At 41.4% G+C, this 25,365-nt stretch overlaps 1 protein-coding gene across 1 annotated transcript; it reads left to right on the top strand.

The window, feature by feature from the left end:
• Positions 1-535: 535 nt before the first annotated feature.
• On the top strand, positions 536-22,803 carry LOC137979536 (Fanconi anemia group M protein-like). The gene is made up of 19 exons (XM_068826805.1): positions 536-1,289; positions 3,267-3,439; positions 3,526-3,603; positions 3,912-4,070; positions 4,513-4,647; positions 4,975-5,547; positions 6,435-6,641; positions 7,067-7,230; positions 7,818-11,128; positions 11,834-11,955; positions 14,441-15,381; positions 15,730-16,417; positions 16,503-16,568; positions 17,364-17,475; positions 18,516-18,642; positions 19,888-19,967; positions 20,530-20,627; positions 21,900-21,994; positions 22,576-22,803. The coding sequence occupies exons 1-19, from the start codon at positions 680-682 to the stop codon at positions 22,670-22,672; spliced, it is 7,836 nt and encodes a 2,611-aa protein (XP_068682906.1). The 5' UTR covers positions 536-679; the 3' UTR covers positions 22,673-22,803.
• The last annotated feature ends 2,562 nt before the right edge of the window (positions 22,804-25,365 follow it).

Genomic DNA, 25,365 nt, shown 5'->3' with positions numbered 1-25,365 from the left:
GCTCATCGAAGCGCAACAAAATGGCCGAGAGCACGCCATCTGACTTAACTTATGCCTCGGGGAAATACTTCCTTTTCCGCGGTGATGCGCAAAAACAATAATCTACGTTGTATCGGCTCTTGCTTAAAATATTTAGTTTCTCAACTTGAAATTACGCCGATCAGATCAAGCCACTGATCCAACGTACACCGACAGGAAAATTGTCCACGGTTGCTTGCTTCAAAACTCTGCAATGATTTCGAAATAGTTCTGTATTACTCGCACTTTCCTATTCCATTTTGGCCGTTCTCTTCCTGATAACGGATTAAACCAACGCAGTCGGAGGTTATGTAAGGCCGCAGTTACACTTGTATTAAAGTTTTCCTTGACAACTTTATCTTTGCTAGCGTGAATTGTAAAACCTCCGACCAGAGGAGGATTGCAAATTTTTCATTTGGGGAAAACAAGAGGGAAAGAAGAGGAGAACTGGAGTGAACTACTTGGTATCCGCAAGTGATTGGCTAATTTGGGTCACATGGTTGTGGCGCGGTATTTTGTAAATCAAAATGGCGGCGAAAATGTTGTCTGTATTTTGTGTTAATGGTGTGTGTAATCGTTAAGAAACTTTTGCTCTACTTCTGTCACAGAACAATAATCTATTCGTGTTCGTCTTAGCCCAATCTTCCCGTAAGGATGCAGAATGAGAAAGTCAACAGTGAGTCAAGCTACTCTATTTCAAAGTTGGGGACGTTCGACTTCGAACTCGTCAAATCCAAGAGGTCCGAATGGAGATGGTGTTGAAATCAACACTTCTCGACCTCAAAACAGTGGCTGCGGCGACACTGATCAAATTGTTGTTGTAGACTTGGGAAATGAAGATGATGACGATGAATTGTTGGCTGCCGCGGAAGAAATCGCTCCCATTCACCTGAATGATAATGATTCTTCGGGGAATTTCTGGCAAACAAGTTCTTCGACGTCAAACTCCACATGCAAGCATGACGAAATTGAGACCATTCCAGGTTTTGATGTTGAAGCTGGGGATGTTTGGATATACCCCACAAATTATCCAGTCAGGAATTATCAGTTTGACATTGTAAAGCAAGCCCTGTTTAAGAACACCTTAGTTACTCTTCCAACTGGTTTGGGGAAGACCTTTATTGCAGCGGTAGTGATGTACAACTTTTATAGATGGTACCCGCAGGGTAAGGTTATATTTATGGCACCAACTAAGCCTCTAGTTGCTCAACAAATCGAAGCTTGCTTCAGTATTATGGGGATTCCGCAGTCTGACACTGCCGAGATGACAGGTAAGTCAGGACAGTTTTCATATTATATGAAATTTGCTTGTATTAGAATGACATTTTTTCGGGTAAAATTGAAGAGCTAGGCTATACTCTGCAAAACAAAAATATATAAAATTAGTTGAAGGTTTTGACAACAGTGAAGCTTTCATTCTTCACCTTTACCTAATGCCATACACATTTGAAGATGCAGTATTTGTAGGAGGAAAGAGGCTGGGAATAAAGTGTAGTCCAGGGCCCAAGTGCTGCCTGCCAACTGGGGGCTAGGTTGTGTCAGTGAGTGGCATATTGGCTATGCATGGAGCAAAGCTGCCCTGAGCAGTGTCTACCTGTGACAAGTTCTTAGAAGGTTCGGCCAGCAAGGGGAAGTGGATGTGCCACCGTTTCTCACCCAAGTTAGGGGCAACCAGGGCGGTGGGAGTGAAGGGTTGGTGCTGTCAACACTTCTCGGCTACCCATTTTTAACAGAAATGATAAAAGAATAGAAAATGATAACAAAGGTATCTATTGGAGTAGGAAGAACTACCTTTAGCAACAACAAAGCAAGAACCCTATTAGATCAGATGGGGAAGATGAGAAGGGAGACGCACTTAGCGGTCAAGAATATAATTTGGATTTCTCGGACAAGATATGCTAAAATATGCACACATGGCAAGCCATAGCTTTATCTGTCACCAAAACATCTAATTGGTTTAAATAAAAGGAGGGAGGAAAAACAAGTGTGTCTATTGGACGTGCAAGCAAAAACAAACAGTTGGAGCAATCCATAACGTGCAAAGGTGGATTAAGCTAAACATTACATGCAGTTTATGATACAGCAGAAACAGCCATTAGACAAACGTACATCAATACTTACCTACCTTATTGTTGGACATAGGTGCAAAGGCTAAGTCTGCCTTAATGAGAGACTTCGTACTGGATATCAAAACTGGGGGTGCATCTAATATTTATTTCATTTCTTGGCATAAGTGATCAAATCCTGGGCTTGAAATAACGGCCGGTCAACTGACAATGTCCCCTCAAAAACTGTGTTTTGTCATGTCAAATCCTTGGATGACTGGACATATTCTCTCGCCATTTACTCTTCAAAGGAAATTAATTTAAAGCAAGTAGTTCTAAATTAGGTTGTACATTATTTGCGTTTGTGAAAGAAAAAAAAGAAAAGAAAAAGAAAGCAAAGGAAAGATACGACCAGACCACCTTTGCCTATGGTAAAATTTTTGGTAGTTGCAAGTTCCTGCTTTGTCATCCATCAGTCATGAAATTAGCGCATCTTCCGGCTTAGCATGTCTATCGGTGTGTATGCTAATAATTCTTATAGTCCATGTGGAATTTGCTGCAACAAATGTTGCAAACTAATGTGAGAAGTGAGACAAATGTCTCTTAAAGTGTCAGTACAATGGTCCGAGTTATTCTCTAATGAGAATTCAAACGTGTATCTCAAAACTTAAGGCCTTTCTTAAGGTGAAATTTAAAATATTAAACAATGAAGTTTGCATTTATACGACCTCTTGTTAATTCCTGAGTGAATCTTTTAAGGTAGGAATCTTGAGATTAACTGAACATTCTATTTATTTTTAAGTGACACAAACTTTTTTTAGATGAAAATCTACATATTCCCGAAAATAATCCCTTACTTAATTTTTGTATGTGATTCGCATTCATCTTGAACATTTCATCACAGATTCCAAGTGCTTTTTTGATTGTGACGCTGTCTTTCGATAAAAGCTCACTAAATGTACTTGCTTCATATGTAAGCATCATGCTGAGGGGAAAAAGCACTTTTTTTTAAGAGTTGTGACGTAATGCATATTTGTCCGGACAAAATCGAGTTTTGTCCGGGCCAAAACAGATTTGACCAGACAACTTGACGGCGCTAGCCAGGAAATTATTTCAAGTCCTGAAATCCTCAAAGGATCTCTGATTTTTCAGCAGGGGTCAATGTCATTCCAGAGGAATAATATCATTATAATATCATTTCAGGCAACATGGCCCCTAACAAGCGTCAGTCTTTGTGGCAGAGTCGTCGTGTATTCTTTCTCACTCCTCAAGTTCTTCAAAATGATTTAAACCGTGGATCGTGTAGAGCTGAAGAGGTTGTACTTCTTGTGGCTGATGAAGCACATAAGGCACTTGGAAATCATGCCTACTGCCAAGTAAGAAAATGATAATGATACTTTGCATTAAAAACCTCAATATGATCCTCTTGGTGCTTAAAGTTTTCCTGTATTGTTTCATAAAGGTTGTTCGGGAAATCGCGGGATATACCAGGAGTTTCAGAGTCCTCGCTCTCAGTGCCACACCTGGAGATGATCTGCAGGTAATTAAGTTTCATCTCTAAATGAGAACTCTTCCCTAGCTCACAACGTGTTGAGATGGAGGTAGCAGTGTTATAATCCAAGGGATGCTTGTTAAAAAAAAAAATTGCATCCACATATGGCACCTTACTTAATACAAAAGGACAAAAAATGGAGTCTTTCCCAGTAAACATTTCGTTGAATGCACTGAACCGTACAGGCAAAATGGTGTATCTTCTTTGCAATTCATCTTTTATGGGATGACATCAGTGTTAGCTGTTACATTGGGGATTTACACACTGGTACTTGTTCTTAATTTCCTGTTATCCAGGCTGTCCAGCAAGTTATCACCAATCTTCTAATATCTCACATGGAGCTTCGTTCTGAAGAATCACCAGACATCCAACCATATACACACAACCGACTTGTTGAAAAGGTGGTTGTTTCCCTTGGAGATGATATTGCAAGAATTAAGGCGTCATATTTGAGGGTATGCAAGCTTTACAGGAAAGGATTTACCTTTTCAAGTTCTGTTTTAATAAAAATTGCTGTTGGTGTCTTGAAGTAGTTAAGCTACATGTAAGTGGAAGAAAAATATTTGAGAAGTCCAAGGGCTTCTAATGTGACCAGCGGTTCCTGGATGTCAATCTGTTGCCATGACTTGCAATCCTGGTGTCCTAGCCTTCACACATAGCCACAGCATCAGTCTGCAATATCTACATGTAAGTAGTAATAGAGAAGAAAGGGAAGTGGTGATGTGGGGATTTGGGTCGGGGAGGGAAAGACACTCAAACAAACTTGGGAAATTTACTGAGATAAAAAAACCCTTCCATACTAAAACACTGCTGCAATGAAATTCCACAGGCATGCTCTGTGCATGTGGTAATTTTCAAGTTAAATCAATGTAGTATGTACCTTAATATTCTCTCCAGGTGTTAGAGTCTGTTGTGGGTCGGTTGTACTGCCAACAAGCTCTATGGCAAAGAGATCCTCAGAGAGTCACCAAATTCATGCTGTTGAGTGCAAGAGATCAATTTAGAAAGAGGATGAATGAGCAGGGAGGATTGGTAAGAAAGTCATTGTGTGATCTACCATCCTTGCAAAAACTCAGATTCACAATCACTTGTGTTGACAACTGATGCAACTTAGATGCAAATATTATGGGTAGAGATTGTTATAAGTATTTTATTAGTTCAAAAAGGAGAGTCAAAGGTGACCAAAAATAATGAATTATTGATTGCCTTTGTTTTGAATCCCACACAGATCCACAGAAGATACTCTTATCTTATGTGTGAAATATTTAAGTACTTAGTATGCTGTCATTTGTGTGATCTGGGTATTGCATTACAGTTAAGCATCATCTTCACGAATTATCAACGAATTTGTTGTTCAAGGACCGTAACCAGCAGAGCCGCATTGAAGGTGACTTTGCTATGTGTATAAGCCTGTACCATGCTTATGAACTGCTGCTGCAACATGGTATCTTGTCATTCTACAACTTCATCAAAGGCATCATGGATGGGACCAAAGGAATGCCTAGAGCAAAAACTGAAATCACCAAGAACTACGAGTTTTCACAGCTCATGGATGAACTGAGAGGGGAAATTGAGCCTCCGGTGGAAAGCAGCATTACTGGCAATGACAGCCTCTTGTTCTCGCAGTTTTCTCCGAGAAGGCGCGCCCTCATGAATGTCCCAAAACCGAGCACAACTTTCAAAAGTCACCCCAAGCTGATGAAACTCAAAGAAATTGTTTTGGAACATTTTACAAAGTTTCAAGACATGGATGTGGCTAACAAAAAGGGTGTGGCTACTCGTGTTATGATCTTCTCACAATACAGGGACAGTGTCAATGAGATAGCAGCCCTGTTGGCTCAGCATAAGCCATTGGTTCGAGTTATGAGTTTCATTGGACAACAATCAACGGGAAAAAGTTCCAGGGGTCTTACACAAAAGGAGCAGCTCCAGGTATGATCAGGTCCCTGTAAAATCTCAGCTCTACATGGCATGGAAATAGGCCCATCTTCTTGTTAAGAAGAAACAATCTCTTTAAAACTTGATTACCGGTAAGCAAGATCGTCTCTTTTAGAGTAGTCCTGAGAAGTGCGGTTGTTGGTGACTTTATAGTTTCGACAGCTTGAGCGGAAGTCATTCGTGGAATCAAGTGTATGACTTCCGTTCAGGTTGTCGAAACGTCAATCAGTGTCACCAACGACAGTCCTTTCCAGGACTATCCTCACCCAGACGATCTTTCTTCATCGCGTTTTGATACCATTTGCTATTCAACATTATTTTTGTGTCATCATACTATAGGTAGCCAATGTCTCCTTAGTTGGAGTACCGTACATTATACAAGCGTCTATTTCTATAAGTTTAACTCACAAGCAGGGTCGTACTCATTAACGCACAAGGTGTGGTGTTAAATAAATCGTATACCTTGAGCTCAATCTAACCCTTTGAATCTAAGACAGAACTATTGAAGGGAACTTGAGGATGCCAAGAAACCCCGAAAATTACATTAGCGCGTTAGCGCTGAAATAGATTTATTTTGGAAAGTGGTGCACAGAAGGGAAGATCTGCTATTTTTCCTGGGTGGAAATTGTAAATTGTTAGATCATCATTGCTCCATCGACTGACCCGCTTATTTTGACTCGATGTCCTATTTCGTGACTATGAAAAAAAAAAAAAAGAGCATAACAATAACTGTTGAAAAGACCACAGTTCTAAGGCTAAATAATCTCTTTGCAGTAAAAAATGGTTAGTGATTGCTGCCACCTCTCTCCACTGACTGTTGAAGCATACGTGCGCAAAAACCAACGATGGTGTTGTGATGGCTGATTTATTTTTCCCCTTAGGTTGTGCAACGTTTTCGCCAAGGCGGATACAACACTCTTGTGGCCACTTGTGTTGGCGAGGAGGGACTGGACATCGGTGAAGTGGACTTGATTGTTTGCTTTGATGCGCATGCGTCACCTATTCGCTTGGTGCAGCGAATGGGGCGAACGGGACGCAAGAGAGATGGCCGAATAGTTATACTAGTCACTGAAGGCAAAGAAGACCAGGTATCTGCATCAGCTGTATTAAAAGACCATTTTAATTTCTAAGATAGTTTTAAATGAGACGATGAATAATCAAGCAACTTCTCTTGCATTTATGTTTCAACGGAATAGAGCTGAATAGAACAAGTCGGTTGATGAGTGTTACATAGCGCAACGTGTTGTTCCAATTTGTCTTGTTCTCCATGGTCACACGACGTCAAGGGGACATTTCCATGGGCTGTTGCCAGAAACGTTGTAACAAAAGTCTAAGGAATGATGTTGCTCGCTTAGTTCGTGGCAACGTTTTGGGAATCAATGTGTATTTGAAGTACAGGTTACTGTAGAAAGATTCGCTTTCAATCTTTCGTTTTGGGAAGCGTTAAGAAAAGTAGTACTAAGTTTTTTTTTTTTGCTTGAACCCTTTTGGTGAATTTTGTTTTCATTTGTAGGTTTATCAGAGGAGCCAAAGAAGTAAGAAATCAATTCATAAAGCCGTGATGCAGGCGGCCAAGTCATTTGACCTTTACACAGAAAACCCACGAATGGTACCCCGACAGTTGACACCATCAGTCTTAAGAATGGAGATGACAGTTGGCCAATTCCAAGCTCAGAGGTGTTTTGGATCATTTTGTTGCTACTCTCGTGATTAGAATGTTTTGGCGAACTGAAAATCATGAGGAAACTGATTCGGCTGTCGTTTGTCATCGGTCCGATGATTGGGTCGGTCGGTCAGTCAGTCAGTCAGTCTGTGTGTCAGTCAGTCAGTCAGTCAGTCAGTCATTCATTCATTCAGTCATTCAGTCAGTCAGTCATTCAGTCAGTTAAATTAGTCAGTCAGTTAGTCGGTCTCTCGGTCACTTAGTGTGTTCGTCTGTAGGTCGATCATTCGATTGTAAGTTCGTTTTATTCAGTCACCAAGTTATTCAGTCACTCTGGGAAGTTCACGTTCTTGGACACATTCCTCCGCTCAGCGGATTGGTCTGTCGGCCAGTTGGTGGGTCAACCTTTCAGAAAGTCAGAAGTCTACTCTTATTCTTCAGCTTAGGATTCTTTCACGTCGATAACTGACCTTGTCGATCTTGCCGGCTAAGACCAAACTTTATTGCATGCTTCACTACCCGTCAAAACAGCAACAGCCTTTTTGCCGTAGATTATTTTCGTATGGACTAAATTGAAGATGATGTCTTTTTATATTTTCAGCAAAGGAAAAAAGAAGGCAAAACCCTCAGATGGCGCCAACATAACAAAGTTCACTTCCAAATCGGCGTCCAACACATCGAAGAAAAGTGACGGCTTCTTGACATACGAGGAACTAACGTATTGGCAGGAACATTTCAAACTTCCGGATCACGAAGCCGGACTGTCACCACAACTCTCCGTGACAAAGAGATCCAGACGCTCTTTAGCTGAAGCTAAGAAACCTGTCACGCAAATGTCTTTGTCGGAGTGGCTTCCATGGCAAACCACTCTACACCCGGTGAATCTTGTCTCGCATTCTCGCCGTACGGAGCATTTAGTAGAACTTTTAGAGTTTACCGAGCTTCACGGCGCTCGCGATGGGGAAGACGGTGAAAGTTACGATCTGGAAATGATGTCTTTTTTGAATGAGGAGGACATCTTGAAACCTGGTGAACAGGACGGTGCAAATCTTGTGGATGATCCCAAGAGCACGAATGTTGACGATTTGGAGGAAGCCGGATGCGCTTCAAGTAAAATAGCAAAGAAAGGAAAAAGTACACGAAAGAAGCTTCTTGTGGATAAAGGGGAGATGGAGATCGGAACAAAAGATGGCAGGAAAACATCAAGAAAAGCATGTGAAGATGCTGTTGCAGATGCAACGAGGAACACAAAGGGAGCGAAGAAGAAGACCCCTTCAAGCAGAGCGCGCTGGAAGGAATATTTGAAACAATTTGATGACAAAGATGAAGATTTCGAGTCTGATGGTGGAAATGTTGACGGAAGGCCAAATGAAAACATTCGAGTCGACAATGAATTCCAAAACCAGGAAAACGCAAAAGTAAAGAACGATTTTCCCGATGAGGGAGAAGCTTTCCAAATAGATGTCACAATGACAACACAGGACGATGAATGGGTGGAACAAGAGATACAACAACCAAATAAGTGGAATAACAATGTGAAAGAAAATGAACCAGAAGACGGAAATGTTTCCGAGGAAGGTTCGGGTGAAATCTCTGATTTGTTGCTGCCGCCAACTTCAGCACCACTCTTCCAAAATCTTAATCCGGGTTTTAATCCACAGTTGCTCGCAAACTTTGGATCAACAAGGGTCTCAATACCCACCCCTCCCTCGTTGGATAGTTTGGATAAGATCAGTTTGTCACCGGCGCTCGAAGAGATGGACGTACAAACCGACTGGAACGCTCATGAAGAGTTTACAAAGACCGTACACGGGAAAGACAAGCCTTTTCCTACGATCTCAGCGGCACCAACGGCTTTTAGCCCTGCATGTGACTCGTTTGTAGAACCATTTTTGATGGCGGATTTTCTGGAAGAGGACGATTCGACAAACGCTGAAATAGAAGGCGAAGAAGGCGTCACTACAACAGCCAGTCGCTTCGATAAGAGGGATGGGTGCTCTCTGTTTTCAAAAAATCAGTCCTCAAACAACGGAGTCTGTCTTTCTACCACAGCGCATGGTAACAAAGAAAGCGACGAAAATCTATTGATGAAATGTAGTAAAATCAAGGGAGAAAAGAGTTTTACAAACCGCCGCGTGCGGGACTCGCGTGGAGGAGTGAAGAAACCGACTGACACGCGTGAAGTCACGGAAGACTTCGAGATAGCAAGGAATGAAGCCTTGCATGCTGCCAATGGGGAAGATATGGAGGAGAAGGATTTTGGATTTGGTGTGTGGTGTGGCAGCCCTTCAATGGAAATTAATCAACGTGATGATGTGATGGATTCGATCGAGACCGATGCTGGCCTCGTTGAAGCGTTTTTCATGGATACGACAGATGACGAAGCTTTCACAAACCTGACTCTTGCTGACGAGGACGAAAGTGAAAGCAATGTTGTTGCTGAGAAAACAGTCACAGAAAATGTCAAGAAAGGTAGGATATCTTGCGAGGGAAACGATTTCGAACCAAGCACTGATGATACTAAGCTGCAATGCACAAAAACTGCTTTTGAGACGAGACTCGGAAAAGCAAACAAACGTGGCGATCAAACCAAAGTTTCAGTTGGAATTGGTCTTCAAGCGTCCATTAGTAAGCTTGGCGTCTTTCAGCGCAAACCTACAGAACAAGCAACTCCTTCGTCCATGGACTGTCACTTAACGAGAGACTCAGAATCAGAAACCAGGAGAAACCATGCATTTCTTAAAAAAATCAAACGAAGTCTAAATGAGGAGTCTGTACCAGCAGAAGCATTGAAAACTTTGCCGGCTCAAGTTACTCGGACGAGAGGTGAACACTCGAACGCTGTTATTGTTGATGACGATACAGATGTGTTGCATCAATTGAGAAATTCCGTAGCAGGACCGCCTGTGCAGGAAACTATGTCGCCCAGAAGGGAAAAAAGTTTCGGCTTAAGAGCAAAACAGTTTCCAAGTAAGTCGCGGGACTGGCTGTTGTCCCGAGAAGGAATAGCGGAGCTGCACGATCGGGCGAACGATCAAAATTTGACTGAAGTAAGAAAGAGAACAGAAGGGACAACTGAAAATAGTGATGCAGATGGGAGCAATACTGGTAGCAATGTTGAAAACACGAGGCAGACTGTTGGTACCAATGCTAGTGGTATTAGTGGCAATTTGAATGGAACTAACGTAAAAACGTCTGGTAACAATGATGTGGGAGACAATGTTTGTAGAGCGCAGTTACCAAACAATAAACTGAAACTTAGTAGGAAACGCAGTTCGGAGGCGAACAGCCAAGGTAATTGTAAAACTGTAAATCAAGCGAAGTCTCCAACTTTTCATGGTGCAAATGTTTTCAGCCTGAAATGTAGAGAACAAAGTGTTTGTGGTTCGAATGCAAAGGGATCTGATGCGAATTTCTCATTAAGGGACACTGAAAGCAGAGACTCAGGAAAGGCACTTGAACATCCGGTTCCTGTGGACACGCTCCCTAGTGGTTCTCATACGAAGGGACGAAACTTCTGCGGTGTAAACACAGGTGGCTCTCAAGTGAATTCTTCATCAAGGAACACTGAAATCAAGGGTCGATTAAAGGCACTTCAACATCCCGTTGCCACAAACGATACCCTTGAAGGCTCACATTTGTCGGTCCATTGTGAAGGAGCTTCCGCTAATCTTTCGAATTTACGAACTCTTAACGGGACAGTCGTAGCTGTCATGGAGAGCGACGATGAAGAAGATGATGAAGTCGTTATTCGGCCTGCTAAGAAGGCGATCCCTTTCAGAAAACGAGCTCTGTCAAGTCCGTGTACCCAAGAAGAATTCAAACGACCCGCAAATCCAGGACAACAGCATAATAACCCGCGTCGTCCTTTATCGTCAGACAGTGACGAAGACTTTGAAGTCAGTAGCTCGGGTGAGTGCTACTATTGCAGCTATATTGTTTGGGGGGGGGGGGGGGTGAGTGGGGGTGTAGAGGGAGGTGGATTTGCGTTGACCGTTTTAGAATGGGAAGGCTAAAAAAACCTGACAAGATAACGAAGTGTCAGGAGTCACTGTTCCTCCATTTCTCGTGCTCTAGTATATCATCTGGAGCCCTAAATGAGGACCCAAAGCAACCAACTTAATACAGTGGTTGGATTTCTTATGACGCCGCCATCTTGATTAATTGTGAGGAGAGCACCTTCCCTATTTCCCTATTGTTATAAGACAAAAGTTGAACACCGTTGCATGGGTTGTTGAGTTGACGTATTTACACGTAGTTGTCAAATGTGAAAGTTTGTTGGGTGGCCACGGTAAGGCGCGTTGCACTGTAAGACCAGAATAGTCGTAAAAAGTGTCAAGGGGACATAAGAAATTTCTGGAGCTAACCTGATTATTGGAAACTTCGGTCAAAGTTCAACTTCGTTTAAATAGGTAGCGGCTTTTAGGACCAGTTTTACATGCAGCGGGATTGGGGTGGCGCCCATCTCTTCCTTTAAAAAATAAACAACACGGTAAAAGCCACAGGAAAGGGCCGGAGCGTTCGAGTACAGTCGCCTTCGACATAAGTCGACTTCTTTTCTTGTCTCATTAAGACCAGTGATCCAATTGCATTCTCTTTTTTCAACTTAATTTTCAGTGCAAAGTTGGTCAGAGCGGGCTAATCCCCATCAAGAAAAGCACCCAGACGCCCAAAAAAGAAAAGTTCTTGAAACTGGCGCCAAACGGCGCACTGACAAATCACTTGATTCTCTGATAAAGGTAGGTTGATCGCCATATCTCCTTCGTCATTCTACCAAGTACATGTTATCTGTAAAGCACTCTGAAGAAGCTTTGTAAAAATATTTCTTAAGAAAATGTGCTTTTTTGTATAAAGTTGTCTGGAAACAGCTCTAAGTCATTTTACGATGCGCAGGAATAAACCGCTCCTGCCCTAATCCAGATATGTCCAGAAATGCAAGTATGCGTCACGAAGTGTCCCCTTACTCTTCTCTCCAACTTCAACATACAGAAAATTTACGTCACAAAGTGTCCCCCAAATGCTTCTCTTCAAGTAAGGATAAACAGATACATTTGCCCGAAGCAAAAAATAACGCTAACCTTTACCCTTACCTTATTGTTAGAAATAGGCAGCGAAGGCTTAGACTTAAAGGGACACTTTGTGTTGAATTGCAAAATTGGGCCTGCATCGATTCTTATTACGTGTATCGGAGGCTTTCACGTGACATCATCGCCGCCATGTTGGTGGATGACAACAAAAGATCTCTTCAAGTGAAGCTATGATCTTCGCAGTTATGAACGCAATTTTACAATTGCGTAGAGAAGCCTGAAAAATTCAGGACTTCGAGTCTCTACGCAATTGTAAAAATTGCGTTCATAACTGCGAAGATCATAGCTTCACTTGATTTTATATCCGCAGTTCTTATATGATTCATTTCATATACCATTTCATAAAAGATCTCTTATTAGTTTCTTTTGTTCGTCCACGAGAAGTCGTACATTTAACCAACTGATGTCAGTTTTTCATGCGTCTGTCCTGTTATTGATCATGAATTTCGTCATAACATTGTCAAAGTAGCTGTGGATCCACAAGGCGATAGCCGAGGGGATAGACTACTTTGACAATGTTATGACAAAATTCATTGTCAATAACAGGACAGACGCATGAAAAACTGACATCAATTTGTTTTTTTACAATAACAAAAAGGCAGAGGGGTCAAAATTAAGTCAAAACACGAGAAGAACGCGAGACAAAAATGCGAGAAACTTCAATCTGACGCGAGCAATATCGCGTCATTATCGCATAAATTATAAATTCATGTGTCTGTCCGCTTATTGACAATAAAAATTAGCCAATGAGGGCGCGAGAATTTTGCAGTCATTGTAAATTCTCCATTGTTATTGGTGTCTCTACAGGTTGGTTGAAAACGTCCTATTTCTGGACATAAGTGCCGTAATCACAAGGCTTCGTTGTAAACTGATTATTAGGGAGCTTACGAAACGACGACGCCGACGGCAACGAGGACGCTACAAAACAATAGGTTTAGTGAGCAAAAACAACGGCTCTGCGCGCTCTGCACGTGCGTTTTACATTTTGGTACATTTCTTTTCCGTCATCTCGTAAATGACGACGTGAAATGACCAAATTCAAGGTTCTGTGGAGGACGTTAGCACATGACGATGAATTTTCAGTTCCCTCTCTACCCTTCCAACCCACTCGTACCAGTTTAATTCCTCGACAAGTTACTACACATTTTTAACGCGAAACTACATGAAATAGTTTCGTAGTGATATGAATAACGCGAACTTGTATTTTTAAATGGAGTCCTCATAGCCGTCGTCGTCCTCGTTTCGTAAGCCCGTGCAATCTTGTTATCGCTTTCAATTATTAATAACTACGAAAACAAAAACAAAAAAACAGCACAGCTATACAAACACCTACGACTCTATTAAGATTACAGAAAGAAAAAATGGCACATCCGGCTATAAATGAACATTGAAAGGGCTCTGTTTTGATTATTAACAGGGGATTATTACATTTTTTGCCTCCTTAGCACAAGGCTATTGCATTCATGATGAGCTATTTCTGAAAATTTGATTCCGATAGAGCGAGTTTCAATCGAGTGTCGTAAAACCAAAACCAAAGTAATTACTTTGGCCAATCAAAAAGGATGGAGACAATCCAATAAACCAATCAAAACTCAAAGTCATTACACGTAGCCGACACAAAGCGCGGGAAAATGTGCACGCGCGAGCCAGGCTTGGTTTTGGTTTCACTTCTGATTGGTTGAAAAAGTGGCGCGAGAACTTTGAACCAATCACTGAATGAAGTAATCATAAACCAAAGCAATTCGCTAATTACTTTCGACACTCAATTGAAAACCGCTCTATGCCAGATAATCTCTGAGCAATGATTCTTTGAAAATTTGGAAATTTTACAAAGAATGGATGAGATCATTAGCGCTTTTGCCACCCAAGTTTTTTTTCAGTTTTGATGCCTAATAACTGGCTCGTTATAAAAGCTAAAAGGCTGAAGATTGAAGATTTAACTAAGTTTAACAAGTTCTTTTTACCTTTTGAAGTCAATTTGTGAATAGCATGAAGATGCTTTCTGTGGGAAAACTCATATGTTGATGAAACAAAATGCAGACAATGACGTCAGCAAAGATTCCCTTATAAAGCTGCTTACTGATACAATGTTTACGTGAATTTGTCACTAGTGCATCTCATTTATTTACTCTTTTAGAGAAACAACAACAGGGCTCAGAAAGATAATTTCCTGGACGACGAAGCCGAATTATCAGGCAGCGATGTTAACTGCTTTTCATCTGACGAAGACGAGGATGAAGAAGGGAATGAAATGGACAGTTTTATCGACGACTCGACCCAGCTTACACAAAGGACCCCTTCCACCACGAAACCGAGGCATACCAGTTCACCTGCAGACATGATGGCGGTTTACCGACAGTCGCTTCGAAGTCCTCTTTGTGGATCACTTAACTTTAAAACCCCTGTCTTTCATATGCAACGGAACAGATACAAAATGGTTTACAAGTATGGAAGTGTTAACGAGGAAAGTGGATCCCCTTCGGAGGCTGAAGAAGCAAACGAAGAAGAAAGTTTACATGAAAACGAGGTCGAAGGGGAGGATGTAGATGTTAATGGCAGTCAACATGAAAACGAGGCAAATGCGCGAAAAGGCGACGGGGGTGGGTTCGGTGCTGAAAATGTTGAAACGAAGGCTCGCGCTGGAATGGATAAATCGTTTGAGGAAAGTCAAATTGGACGCCCAGTTAAACGAATGAAGCGAAAGCGAATTTTAGACGATAGCTTTGAAGATGAGGTTTCATCCAAGTTGAGTAAACAAAGCTACTTTGCAGAGCCTTACCTCAAACATAGCGCTACAGACACAAGCGCTAATATATCCAAACTAAGCCGTAACACGGATACGCGACCGTTCCGGCCAGTGGCACCAATTGTGTTAAGAAAGAATCCGATCAATTACTCCTCGGAAACTGCGGAACTCCAGAGCGACTTTGCAAAATCTGTTGATCTCCTAACTGCTACACCTACTAAGGTGAAATCACCACGGGAGAACAGACAGGAAAACGATGGGAATAATGATATTAGTGATAGCGAACTATTGGTTGCTTTTGAACCTGAATGCGTCGAAGATTCCGCTGTTCAGTAAGTATCGTTTTCTTCAAAGGGAACAAGCCCTAATGAGCGTAAAATCCATCCCTTTTTTTGTTGTTTTGTTCTTATTTTTTATTTTATATCTTCCCTACGCTTCCCCACATTCCTTGTTTTCTCTCTGAATCAAAAGTCTATTGTACAAATCTTCTTCTTCAACTCTCTTTGCAGCTGAGACCACACTACACCCCCCCCCCCAGCTACTTTTCTTACCCCTCCACGATCCCTCTCAACCACCTTACGTCAAATTTTCAATGAGAAATGTTTGTTCTTTTTAATTTGATATTATTGTCCACCGCGAACGTCAACCATTTAAACAAAATGTGATTTTGTTATTATCAGAGCTCCAAGCAATCACTTTCAAGACCAAGACCTAAAAGAAATTGCAGTCGCTTTGGAAATGACAGATGATGATGTTGCCATGGAAATAAGCGAACTTCCCACGTTCTCTCTTGGTTTGGACTTTTTGTCAGAGGAGATTTTTTTGAACAGTGGAGCTGAAGAGGGGGTTGATTCGTCACTGGATTCTAAACTGGTTTTTAGAGAGAAACAGAGCGAGAGCCGGCAGCAAAAAATGGGAGATAGTTTTCGCAGCAATAGAAATGAGTTGTTAAATGATCAAAAATCGAGTAGAGAGAACAGTGCTTCTGACAGGGTGAATAATTTCACGAAGATAGCTCCGCGGTCGAATCACTTATCGAAAAATTATCGACCTTTGATAAGTAATGCACAGAAGGAGAGCCAACGTAACGCTTCTCTGAATATTCCACAACATCCAGTGTCAAACCCAAGAAAAGATACACCACAAAACACGCACAAAACAAGTACGTCGAATGCAAGTTTGATTCCTTCCGATCAGAAATGCAATGTGAACAATAACCTACCACTGACGATAGAGAGCAAAGGTTCAGCTGATGGTCAGATTAACAAGCGCTCTTCTCTCACTTCGCATGCGAAGTTGCAAGTTGTGACACCCTCGTGTCGTCCGAGCGTTCCTGTTACCAAACCCTCGATTAATCCGCTGCTTTCGGTAAGAATTTCAAATCTTGATGGAATTTTCCTGGAAGGATTATCTTTGAATTTGAAACTGTTGTATATTATTTTTTCTTGTGCAGTCATCAGAAAAAGACAAAGGCAAAACCGTAATCTTGGTGGATACTCGCGAGATCTCCAGTTCGCAAGTAAGTTTCTTTTTTCTTAAAGCACTATTATTCTGTGTTCCTTGCCTTACCGTATCATGTGTCCATTCCATGTAACCTCCCATACTGGACCTCCCCCTCCCTTACAGTACTCCACCTTCCCTGCCCTTCTTATTTTACGTACGACATACCATTGCTTGCTCTATCAATTGTTATTTTGGCCACAATTGCTTGTAATCTCGCAATCTGATTGGCTAATTTGCCGTTGCCGATAAGAGCTGCTCGCGTCATACTCGCGCCAATTTGTCACGCAATGTAATAGCCAATCAGGAACGCTCATTTTGGGAAATAAACCAGTCATATTGCGAGAAAGTTATAGACAACGCTTGCTCTTTCTTTATGTCATGATTTTGGTCACGCACTGAAATAAACACTGTCTTTGGCGTCAAATATTGTGGTAAAAAACAAGCGAAAGTGGTTCTGCGTTGTCTGTACTCTTATCGGCAACGACTGCGCCAACATTTTAACCACTGTGATGACGAATATCGTTGTCCGTGAGAGTGCAGACAACGCTGAACCACTTTCATTTGTTAAGTTACTCTTCTCTATCTTACTGTATATTCCTTACCCAATGCTTCCATTCCCTGCCATGTTCTGCCCGCCCAAATATTACCATAGAACCCTAGGTATGTCGCTATAAACAGGTGATCATAAAAAAAATGAATGCATTTGTACTTGCAAAATGAAAGCACGCTTTGTTTTTAAGCCATCTAGTAGTGCGTCTTGACATCATCTTTTTACAGTCACTAAGTGAGTCTTTCTTCTGGGTTTGTTTAGGTGGTTTCAATATTAAGACTGAAGCATAACATCAAAGCAGAAGTTTGTCAGCTGACCAGTTGTGACTACATTGTCAGTAACAGGATGGCAGTGAAAAGAAAATCCGCTTCCGGCAAGTTGAGAGCTTGTTTTTAACTGTGGATGACACTCCCTTTTTCCTTTCTAAGCGAAACATCATCGCAGTTAATGGAGGAACTTGAAAAGCTTGATAGTTTGGTGGCAGAGCCGTGCAGCGCAATCACACGGTCCTGGGTTCGAGTCCAATTCTGTTAGGCGCTTTACTAACAACTGGTCAAGCTGTGTCATTAACTGCAAGGATCTTTCGTCATGTAAATAGTTTCAGTTAAAAAAAATGACGTTCATGTCTTCTCTTAAATGTTTGTTTTGAAGTGCGGGCTATAGACGAAGGAGAGAAGTGATCCCCGGAAAAGGGAAAAGTGACGTCAAAAGCTCACAAGCTTAACATTTCAGCGTGTGAAAGCAGCTTCTTATATATGCAAAATGCGAGTTTAAAAAGACTGAAAGCCCAAAACTCCCCTGCTGCATATTAATTCTGCGGCGTACACACGCATTGCCTTTGACGTCATTTTCTCCTAGATCCAACTCTCTCAAGAACTGAAAGTTAGCAATGGCGGACCATCAAATAGGGAAATCCCAGTTAAAATAAACAGGTGTCTTTTTGAAATCAAGGCTCAAAACGTTGGTCGCTTAGTGTTTAGTTGACATAGTTTTGAAATCCAACGAAAAAAAGAATTGATTTTTTGGTCACAGGGGCACTTAAGTGCGAAGAACATGTCCTCTCTTTTAATGTACTTTCACGTCTCACGGGATACGGAACGAAGTCGCAATTATTGATCAGCTCCCAGGTGTCTTGATAAGCTCAGATTGTTCGTGGGTTCCTTAGCGTCTACGTAATTGTACGAGCAAGGGTCTTGAGACGGGTGCTACAGATTATAGTTTTTTATCCAAAAAGACTCAAAAGTACCCAGTTTCATATGTGATGATGGAATATACACATGTAACCGTTTCACCTAAACGCATTCCTTAATCTTTTTAATGACAGGTACAACTCATAAAACGTGGATAATGTGTTTTCACACCCGATGGAAAGAAAATTATTAATTCCTTGAAATGTTTAATTCTATGAACCAGATGTTGCTTGTGCGACGAACAGTCCGAAGCTAATCGAGTGCATTCGAAGAATGTGTGATTTGTATGAAAGGCCGTGCTTGATCATCGAGAAAGATCGCGTCAGGCCAGGAGAAACTGACAGGAAATTGTGAGTACAACGCCATAGTCAATTCGCCTGCGAATAAAATTGCTATTGGTTGAAGATGATTAAATTTCATAGCTCAGTGTAGGCTTTTTAGTTTGCTGTTGCTTGGTAATTTCGCGATTGGTTCCCTAGGTGTTTCATTGGATTAAACATTTCGCGCCGCATGTTCTAATCCAATCAAAAGCAACGCGTTTTGCCCGGCTTTGTACCAGCGGTATATGCGTTGCACCACATATTAGCCCGGTTTACACGACAAACATTTTGGGCACGGCACCCCTCCGATTTGGCACCCGTGCCTATATTTTCACACGACAAAATTTTCTTTATTTTGGGTACCACAATTTTTTTGGGAGGCCCCCTTAGAATTACGAACGGCACCTCTAAAATTGTTGAGCATATCGATGCATTTGTCAGCGGTTTAACTACTTTAAAGATGGCGGACATGAGAACACGAGGCAACCGTGCTTTTTTCTTTTGATTTTCACGAGAAAGCGAAGAAATATAAATTTTCAGGAATATTTAGTGGAGGGAAGAAACCTCTCATACATTGCTTTTTATAACAACGTTAAGAGGCGCAGAATGTTTGTCCAAGCCGTGCTAGCTGCGGTAAACCGGCCAAGATTAAGAAGTATTTGGGTGCGTTTGCGATCTGATGACTGGTTTGACATGGTCTTGGCAACGTACAGTGAATTGCAGTGGCCTCCTCCGACCACTTCACATTGCTGTTGGAACTTGACGCCATCTTGGATTTCATCCATAACTCTCAGCGAGAAGAGAAAACAATCTCATTCCCAGGGACTCTGGGTTTGGTCATCATGATGTTGGCAGCTTCGACCAGAAATGTGGGCACGGCACCCATGAAAACAGGCACCGGACCACCTATTCACATGGTCCCGGCACTCCTAAATTTTTAGGAACCCGTGCCCTTAAAATTTCCATTTACACGATAAAAACTGAGGGAACCGTACCTAAAGTTTTAGGCACGGGTGCCAAATTGTAGGGGTGCCGTGCCCAAAATGTTTGTCGTGTAAACCGGGCTATTGTCAACCAATCAGAGGCGAAAGCGAGCCCCGCACGCGTTTTGCCGCCCTTTTTTTCCGGCTGCAGGTCATGATTGGATGCCTGTTACTGAATCAAAAAACGATCTTAGTGATGCAAAACCAATCCTTTTAGTAAGATATAGAATGGTTTGACCTGATGAAAGAAGACACCCCGACTCTTTCATTTTACATTCACTTTTCTTTTCAGCATTAAAACCAAGGCGTATATTCTTACTCTGGCGAGCATCGCACAGACCCATGTCAAGATTCTTTTTAGCGACTCACAAGGTATTGTCACTTGAATCAAGTACCAATGGCCTATTTCAAAGGTACAATTTTTGACGTATGCGACTTGACTTACGGTAGTCGCAGCGTCAGGCGTTTTAAAACATGTTTTAAAATGCTACGACATTTTTTCTGACGGACACGACAATTGTGAACGAGTTGTAGGCCTGACGTAAGCTTGTCGTATGCGACAAAAGTCAAACCGTGTAAATCGACCCAAACTCGTTGTTGATTTGTGCGTTTTTCTTTAATTGTTAAAGGTATTCATATTTAAAACGCTATACTGAGTTAACATATGTTGCTTCAGCTAAGGTTTGCGTCGTTGTGTAAACCCCTCTCTAAATGAGAGATTGGTGCCAAAAACAGATGTTGAAAACGACATTTTGGTACCAACATTGCGGAGAAAGTTAGCTTGCAAGATTAGTCACGCATTGAAAATACAAAATTGCGTCGATAAATGTGAGGAGCATTCCCACATTCCACCCATTAATTTCGTTTCAAGTTTTTAATGTAGTTTAGCTTAATTTGGAGAAATGTTTCACATGCACCATTTTTAAACACGCAGAGGACACGGCTAATCTTCTGACGGAGCTTGCTGGCATGGAAAGACTTAAGGGAACGGCCATTCACGCCCCTGTTGCTCTTAGCAAAGAACGGGAACAGGTACGACCACCTTCACTTCTCACGCCTAGCTAAAATGTTTAGACCTTTGGCTTCTCTTGAATGTTCTGCTCAAGGGAATACCGGATAAAGTTAGCTCTCGGTCAAACGAAGCATCGACCAATAGGGCGTTTTCACATGACGTCAGGGCGGCCATGTTGGTGTACCAAACTAATCCTCTGGGAATTGATCTCTATTTTTATGCAAGTAGTTTCTTTTGTTTTAGTAATCCAATATGGTTACTGGTCACGTGAGTGAAAACGCTCTATTCCGGTCATTCAACAGAGTTGTAACGCGAGAAAGGTTTTGTTTATCCTTCTCGTCAACTAGGCTCCCAAATCCTACGGCTGAGGCAATTCGGTTTCGGGAGCTACGCTTTTTGACTGCGCGGCGCTGCTTCGATTAGGGCGCTGGATAACTGCGGACTCAAATTCGGATTTTCATGACCGACTGGATTTGATTGCGGTTCCCAAGGCCGCTTTGTAAACACTTTACCAGTCTCGGCTGCTGAAATACAACCAATCACAGCGCTAGCGGAGCATCCCCATCAAAAGGTGACGCGTTTACAACCAGTCGACCTTATCTCCTGATTGAAGACTAGCAGCATACAATACAATACAATACAATACATACTTAATTGACCGCTTCCCATAGGGGCTTTTCAGGGCCAATGAAACAATCAACGAAACAACGGAACACAACAACAACAGTTAAGAATCCCAACTGGCCGGAGGCAAACCAGTTGGCTAGTTACAAGTGCAGCTGGGAAATTGAACCAGGGACTACCGGGAACAAATTCAACAAGTGGTCACAGCAGGTCTTGAACCCGGGATATCCGGATCTCAAGGCAAGCGCCCTAGCCACTGGGCCACACTGCCTCCAAAGGGCATGCAGTCGAAACGTTGGAATTCCAATCACAAGGGACTTCATGATTGTGAGACAAACGAGAATACTTCATTTTTTGCACTTTAACTCGATAAATAATAACATTGTTTTTCACGACATTAACGCTTTTGTGTGTTAAATTAAACTGAATTTGTTGCTGTCTATATAGGTATAGGCTTGGCTTCACCAATTTCTAATTTTGTTCTCTCCAGTTTTTTCGTTTGTCTTCGAAAACTTCTTGTTCCCAAAATAAGCCCAGCCCCTTTTTGTTTTCGTGCCATGGGCACCTTTGTGGCATAATTTACTTACGGCATTTTAACTTCTCTTGCCCCGTTTTTTCAAACTGTTTTGTTAAGTCAGGCTAGAGTGAAAATATCATTACTTCCTCAGGTTTTTCGAGTGCTCCTTAGTATTCCACAAGTGAGTTTTATCACAGCTCTTAACTTGTGTTGGTCCTTCAATTCACTCCAGGAAATCATCAAAAGGTTAGACTATAATCACCAACTTACGGACGGTGCCTATATACTATTATTCATATCTTCTCGCCACCGTGTAATATCCTCTATGTATTGCACATACGTTCTGCGCATCTCGAGATACTCGGTTTCCTATGGGTGGTGCGTACTAATACAGGGATATTTTTGTGCGGTTTAAAACTATGCGGAGAAAGCAGAACTTAGCAAGTGCTCTTGGTATCCAAAAAGAAAATTGGGAGTAACCATGCATTTTTCAGAGATAATTAAGCTTTAATTTGGAAAAGAACACCATACATTACTTTTCTTTTTAAAGCTTTTTACAATATTGTTGATCAATTATCATTGAAAAATGCGTGGTTAACCCCAATTTTCTTTTTGAGTTTCAATAACACTTGTTAAGATCTGCTTTTCCCGCATCATTCATAAACCGCGCAAAAATATACCTTTAAATTGGTAGAAGAAGTGTAATAAAAGGAACGGTACCTTATTCCCCGTTCGTAAAAAAAACCTGAAATTTTTTTTAAAAAAATGGTTCTTAATATAAGATTACCTCACCGATCTGTGCAACACTAACTTCCTGTCTCTTTTAGCACTCCGTCAGACCTGGAGAAAAGAACCCCAAGTTTGTCAAGTACTCGTGCTGAGAAAGTTTATTGCTACCTTCGACACAAGTTAATCCCGAAATGATGGCGATAAGGAAGTAGAATGTTGTGGTTTCTTTGTCAAACTCGATAACTACGAATGATACGATCATAATCTACAAGAAATGTTGAAGTTGTTATAATATATAATTGAAGTCCAATCAATAAAAAAATAGAATATTGTGGAAAGCTGCAGCGACTGATATTTTTTTATTGGGAAAAAAGAAGGGGCTATTCTTGGTGTAAGATTATCACAGTTTTTCTTTGTTTCGTGTCGGGGTAAGCTCCTGGAGTTTTTCTCTTTTGTTCCTTTTTGTTCCTTCCTTGAGTTTCACAGGTTGTTACTTCCAAGATGAGCCGATTAACAAGCCTGTCTGTATTTTAAGTTAGTTCAGTTAGTTCCGCATCACTAGCAAATTCGATTTCGTCATAGTAATTTTCCAAACCTTTCTTAGATCCGGAAGGTCTAATGGTAGATTCTAAAGGACCAGTTAGGTCATCCAGATCATACCTCACAATGTAGGTGGAGACCACGTGAAAAAAAATTGACCCTGGCCATCCATGCTGCATCAAAACAAGCGGAACCGGCGGTTCCATACCACCACCACCTCGTGAACCGCGGTCAATCTTTAAGAACCCGGCAGCATTTGCCTTCGATAAAGGCATTGATTGCAAATTCTTGTTGCAAATATTTGGGGCTTGAAAGGGCTTTTCTGAGGGGTTAAGCGAGCAATTTGGGCCTTATTACTGTTTTGGATTCATCTCCGAAAGCGAAAGAGAGCGGAGACTGGGTCACGCATCAAGTCCCAGCCTCCCGCAGCTAGGAAGGGCCATGCGGTTCCGGAGTACAAGAGAAGAGGAATTTGTTGTCTTTCGGTCTGTTTTCAGTCTCAAAGCCTCATCTTTGCAAACCTTTGGATATAATGACATCAGTGATAAACGAAGCTTCATTTTATGGCCTCCTCTACATATTTGCTTATTCCAATTACGCTTTTAGCGCGGAAATGTGGCGGTAAGTGATACAGTATGCTCGTTCCACATGGTCTTAGCGGAGATGAGGCAACCCATTGAAGGTGCCGACTTTTCTTTTTTGAATTTATCATAAAGATATTCAAGTAAAGAAGGCGATGGAACTTTGTTTTCAACACAAAATTTGGTAAGTTAAGTTGAATATGTTGGCCATTTGTACTTCCAGTTCACGTAAAGCTGCCATAAATGACGTTAAATGCATAGCATAGACCACAACGTCTGAGCCATCTTTTGGGTTCTTTAGTTTCATGGGCATTCTAGAAAAGGAAGGCATTTACGGGTATGAAATTTCGACCGTCTCTTTCACCCCAGTGGACGTTTCAAATTTTTGGTTTAAAGTGGGCTTTCTTGTGGCAATGGATCCGGAGTATTCAAATGTTGCATCATAACCCATTCAAAGTCATTCAAGGCTGTCAGAAAGTGTAAAAAATTAACAACATCGATCCTTTTAAGTAATTTCAAAATTGCTTCAAAGCTTTGGCAAATCTTGTTTTCAGCTGAAAGAATTGTCAGTTTCAGGCTTCTGATTTTGCCACTCTTTCTGCCTTATATGAAAGCACATTTCTGCTTGTAGCAATCAAATTTTCGTCCAGTCAAGACTAAGATTGTCAAATCCATCACCCTTGGGTGAGGCAATGAGTGAAATTCCTTTAATACACCTGTCCCCAGTTGTTCAAAAGATGGATAGCACTATCCACCTGATAAATCACTATCCATTCATTGCAAAACCTGAGCTATCCAGTGGATAGGGTTTTATCCGGTGCATAGTGCTATACACCTTTTGAACAACTGGGGACTGGTGGGGAGGACGTGGAATCTTATTAACAGATACATATAAGGATTCAAATGAATACACACTTGTGGCAAATTCTATATTTATGATTGAAGAATATTGTATTCCTTCAGATTATACTGGAACATTTTGGTGCCAATAGTACTGTGGATTGGTGCTACCCCATTGAATGTCAAATAAAGAGCAAAAGGCAAGTGAAACTCAGATAAAAAGTACCAGTACTTGTAAACCAGTTAGTGCGTAGTCATTGGTATGTGAGGTATACAAACTAGTATTTTGTAGGGACTAATTTGGCCATTTCAAATTGTGAGGTCAACAGATTAACTCCTCACAATGATTGCCAATTCCTTTCTTAATTTACCTCTGTTGTTTAAAGTTATTCAAGTGTCACCTTGCACTGTCCAAAACCAGGACTACATGCAGTTGGACCCATTACAAATGCATCAGATAACCAGGTGACTGACACCCTTCATAACATTTGTATTTATCGCTAAATGTATAGAAAATTATGAACTCAGGTTTCAACAAGCACTGATGGCCAGTGAAAATCACCTGCATGTCTACATGTATGTCTTCACGGCCAGTGACATCTAGGCTTAACTTACAGGTTACTAATGACTTCACTACTTAGTTGACCGATCGCACCAACGACCAGAGTGTTTATACCATCTACTGATGTTACACAAATCACTTGACTCCGAAGATGGCTTCCTCTCAGGTTGTCGAAATGTCAGTCAATGTCATCCTAAACGCTCCTTCTCAAGACTACACTCAACCAGGCACTAAATTATTGTACTTCATTTAATTATGATATGCATGTCTGTATATATATCATACCTAATTTGTTACCTACTTTAAAGTGCTACTGCCTACTATGATAAAAAAATTCACTTCCCTTTTTCCATAGAATTTTGAAA

This window comes from Montipora foliosa, chromosome 12, assembly GCF_036669935.1.
Source record: "Montipora foliosa isolate CH-2021 chromosome 12, ASM3666993v2, whole genome shotgun sequence".
Lineage (NCBI taxonomy): Eukaryota > Metazoa > Cnidaria > Anthozoa > Scleractinia > Acroporidae > Montipora > Montipora foliosa.
Note: the sequence above shows the minus strand (reverse complement) of the source record. Positions and strands in the feature narration are given on the sequence as shown.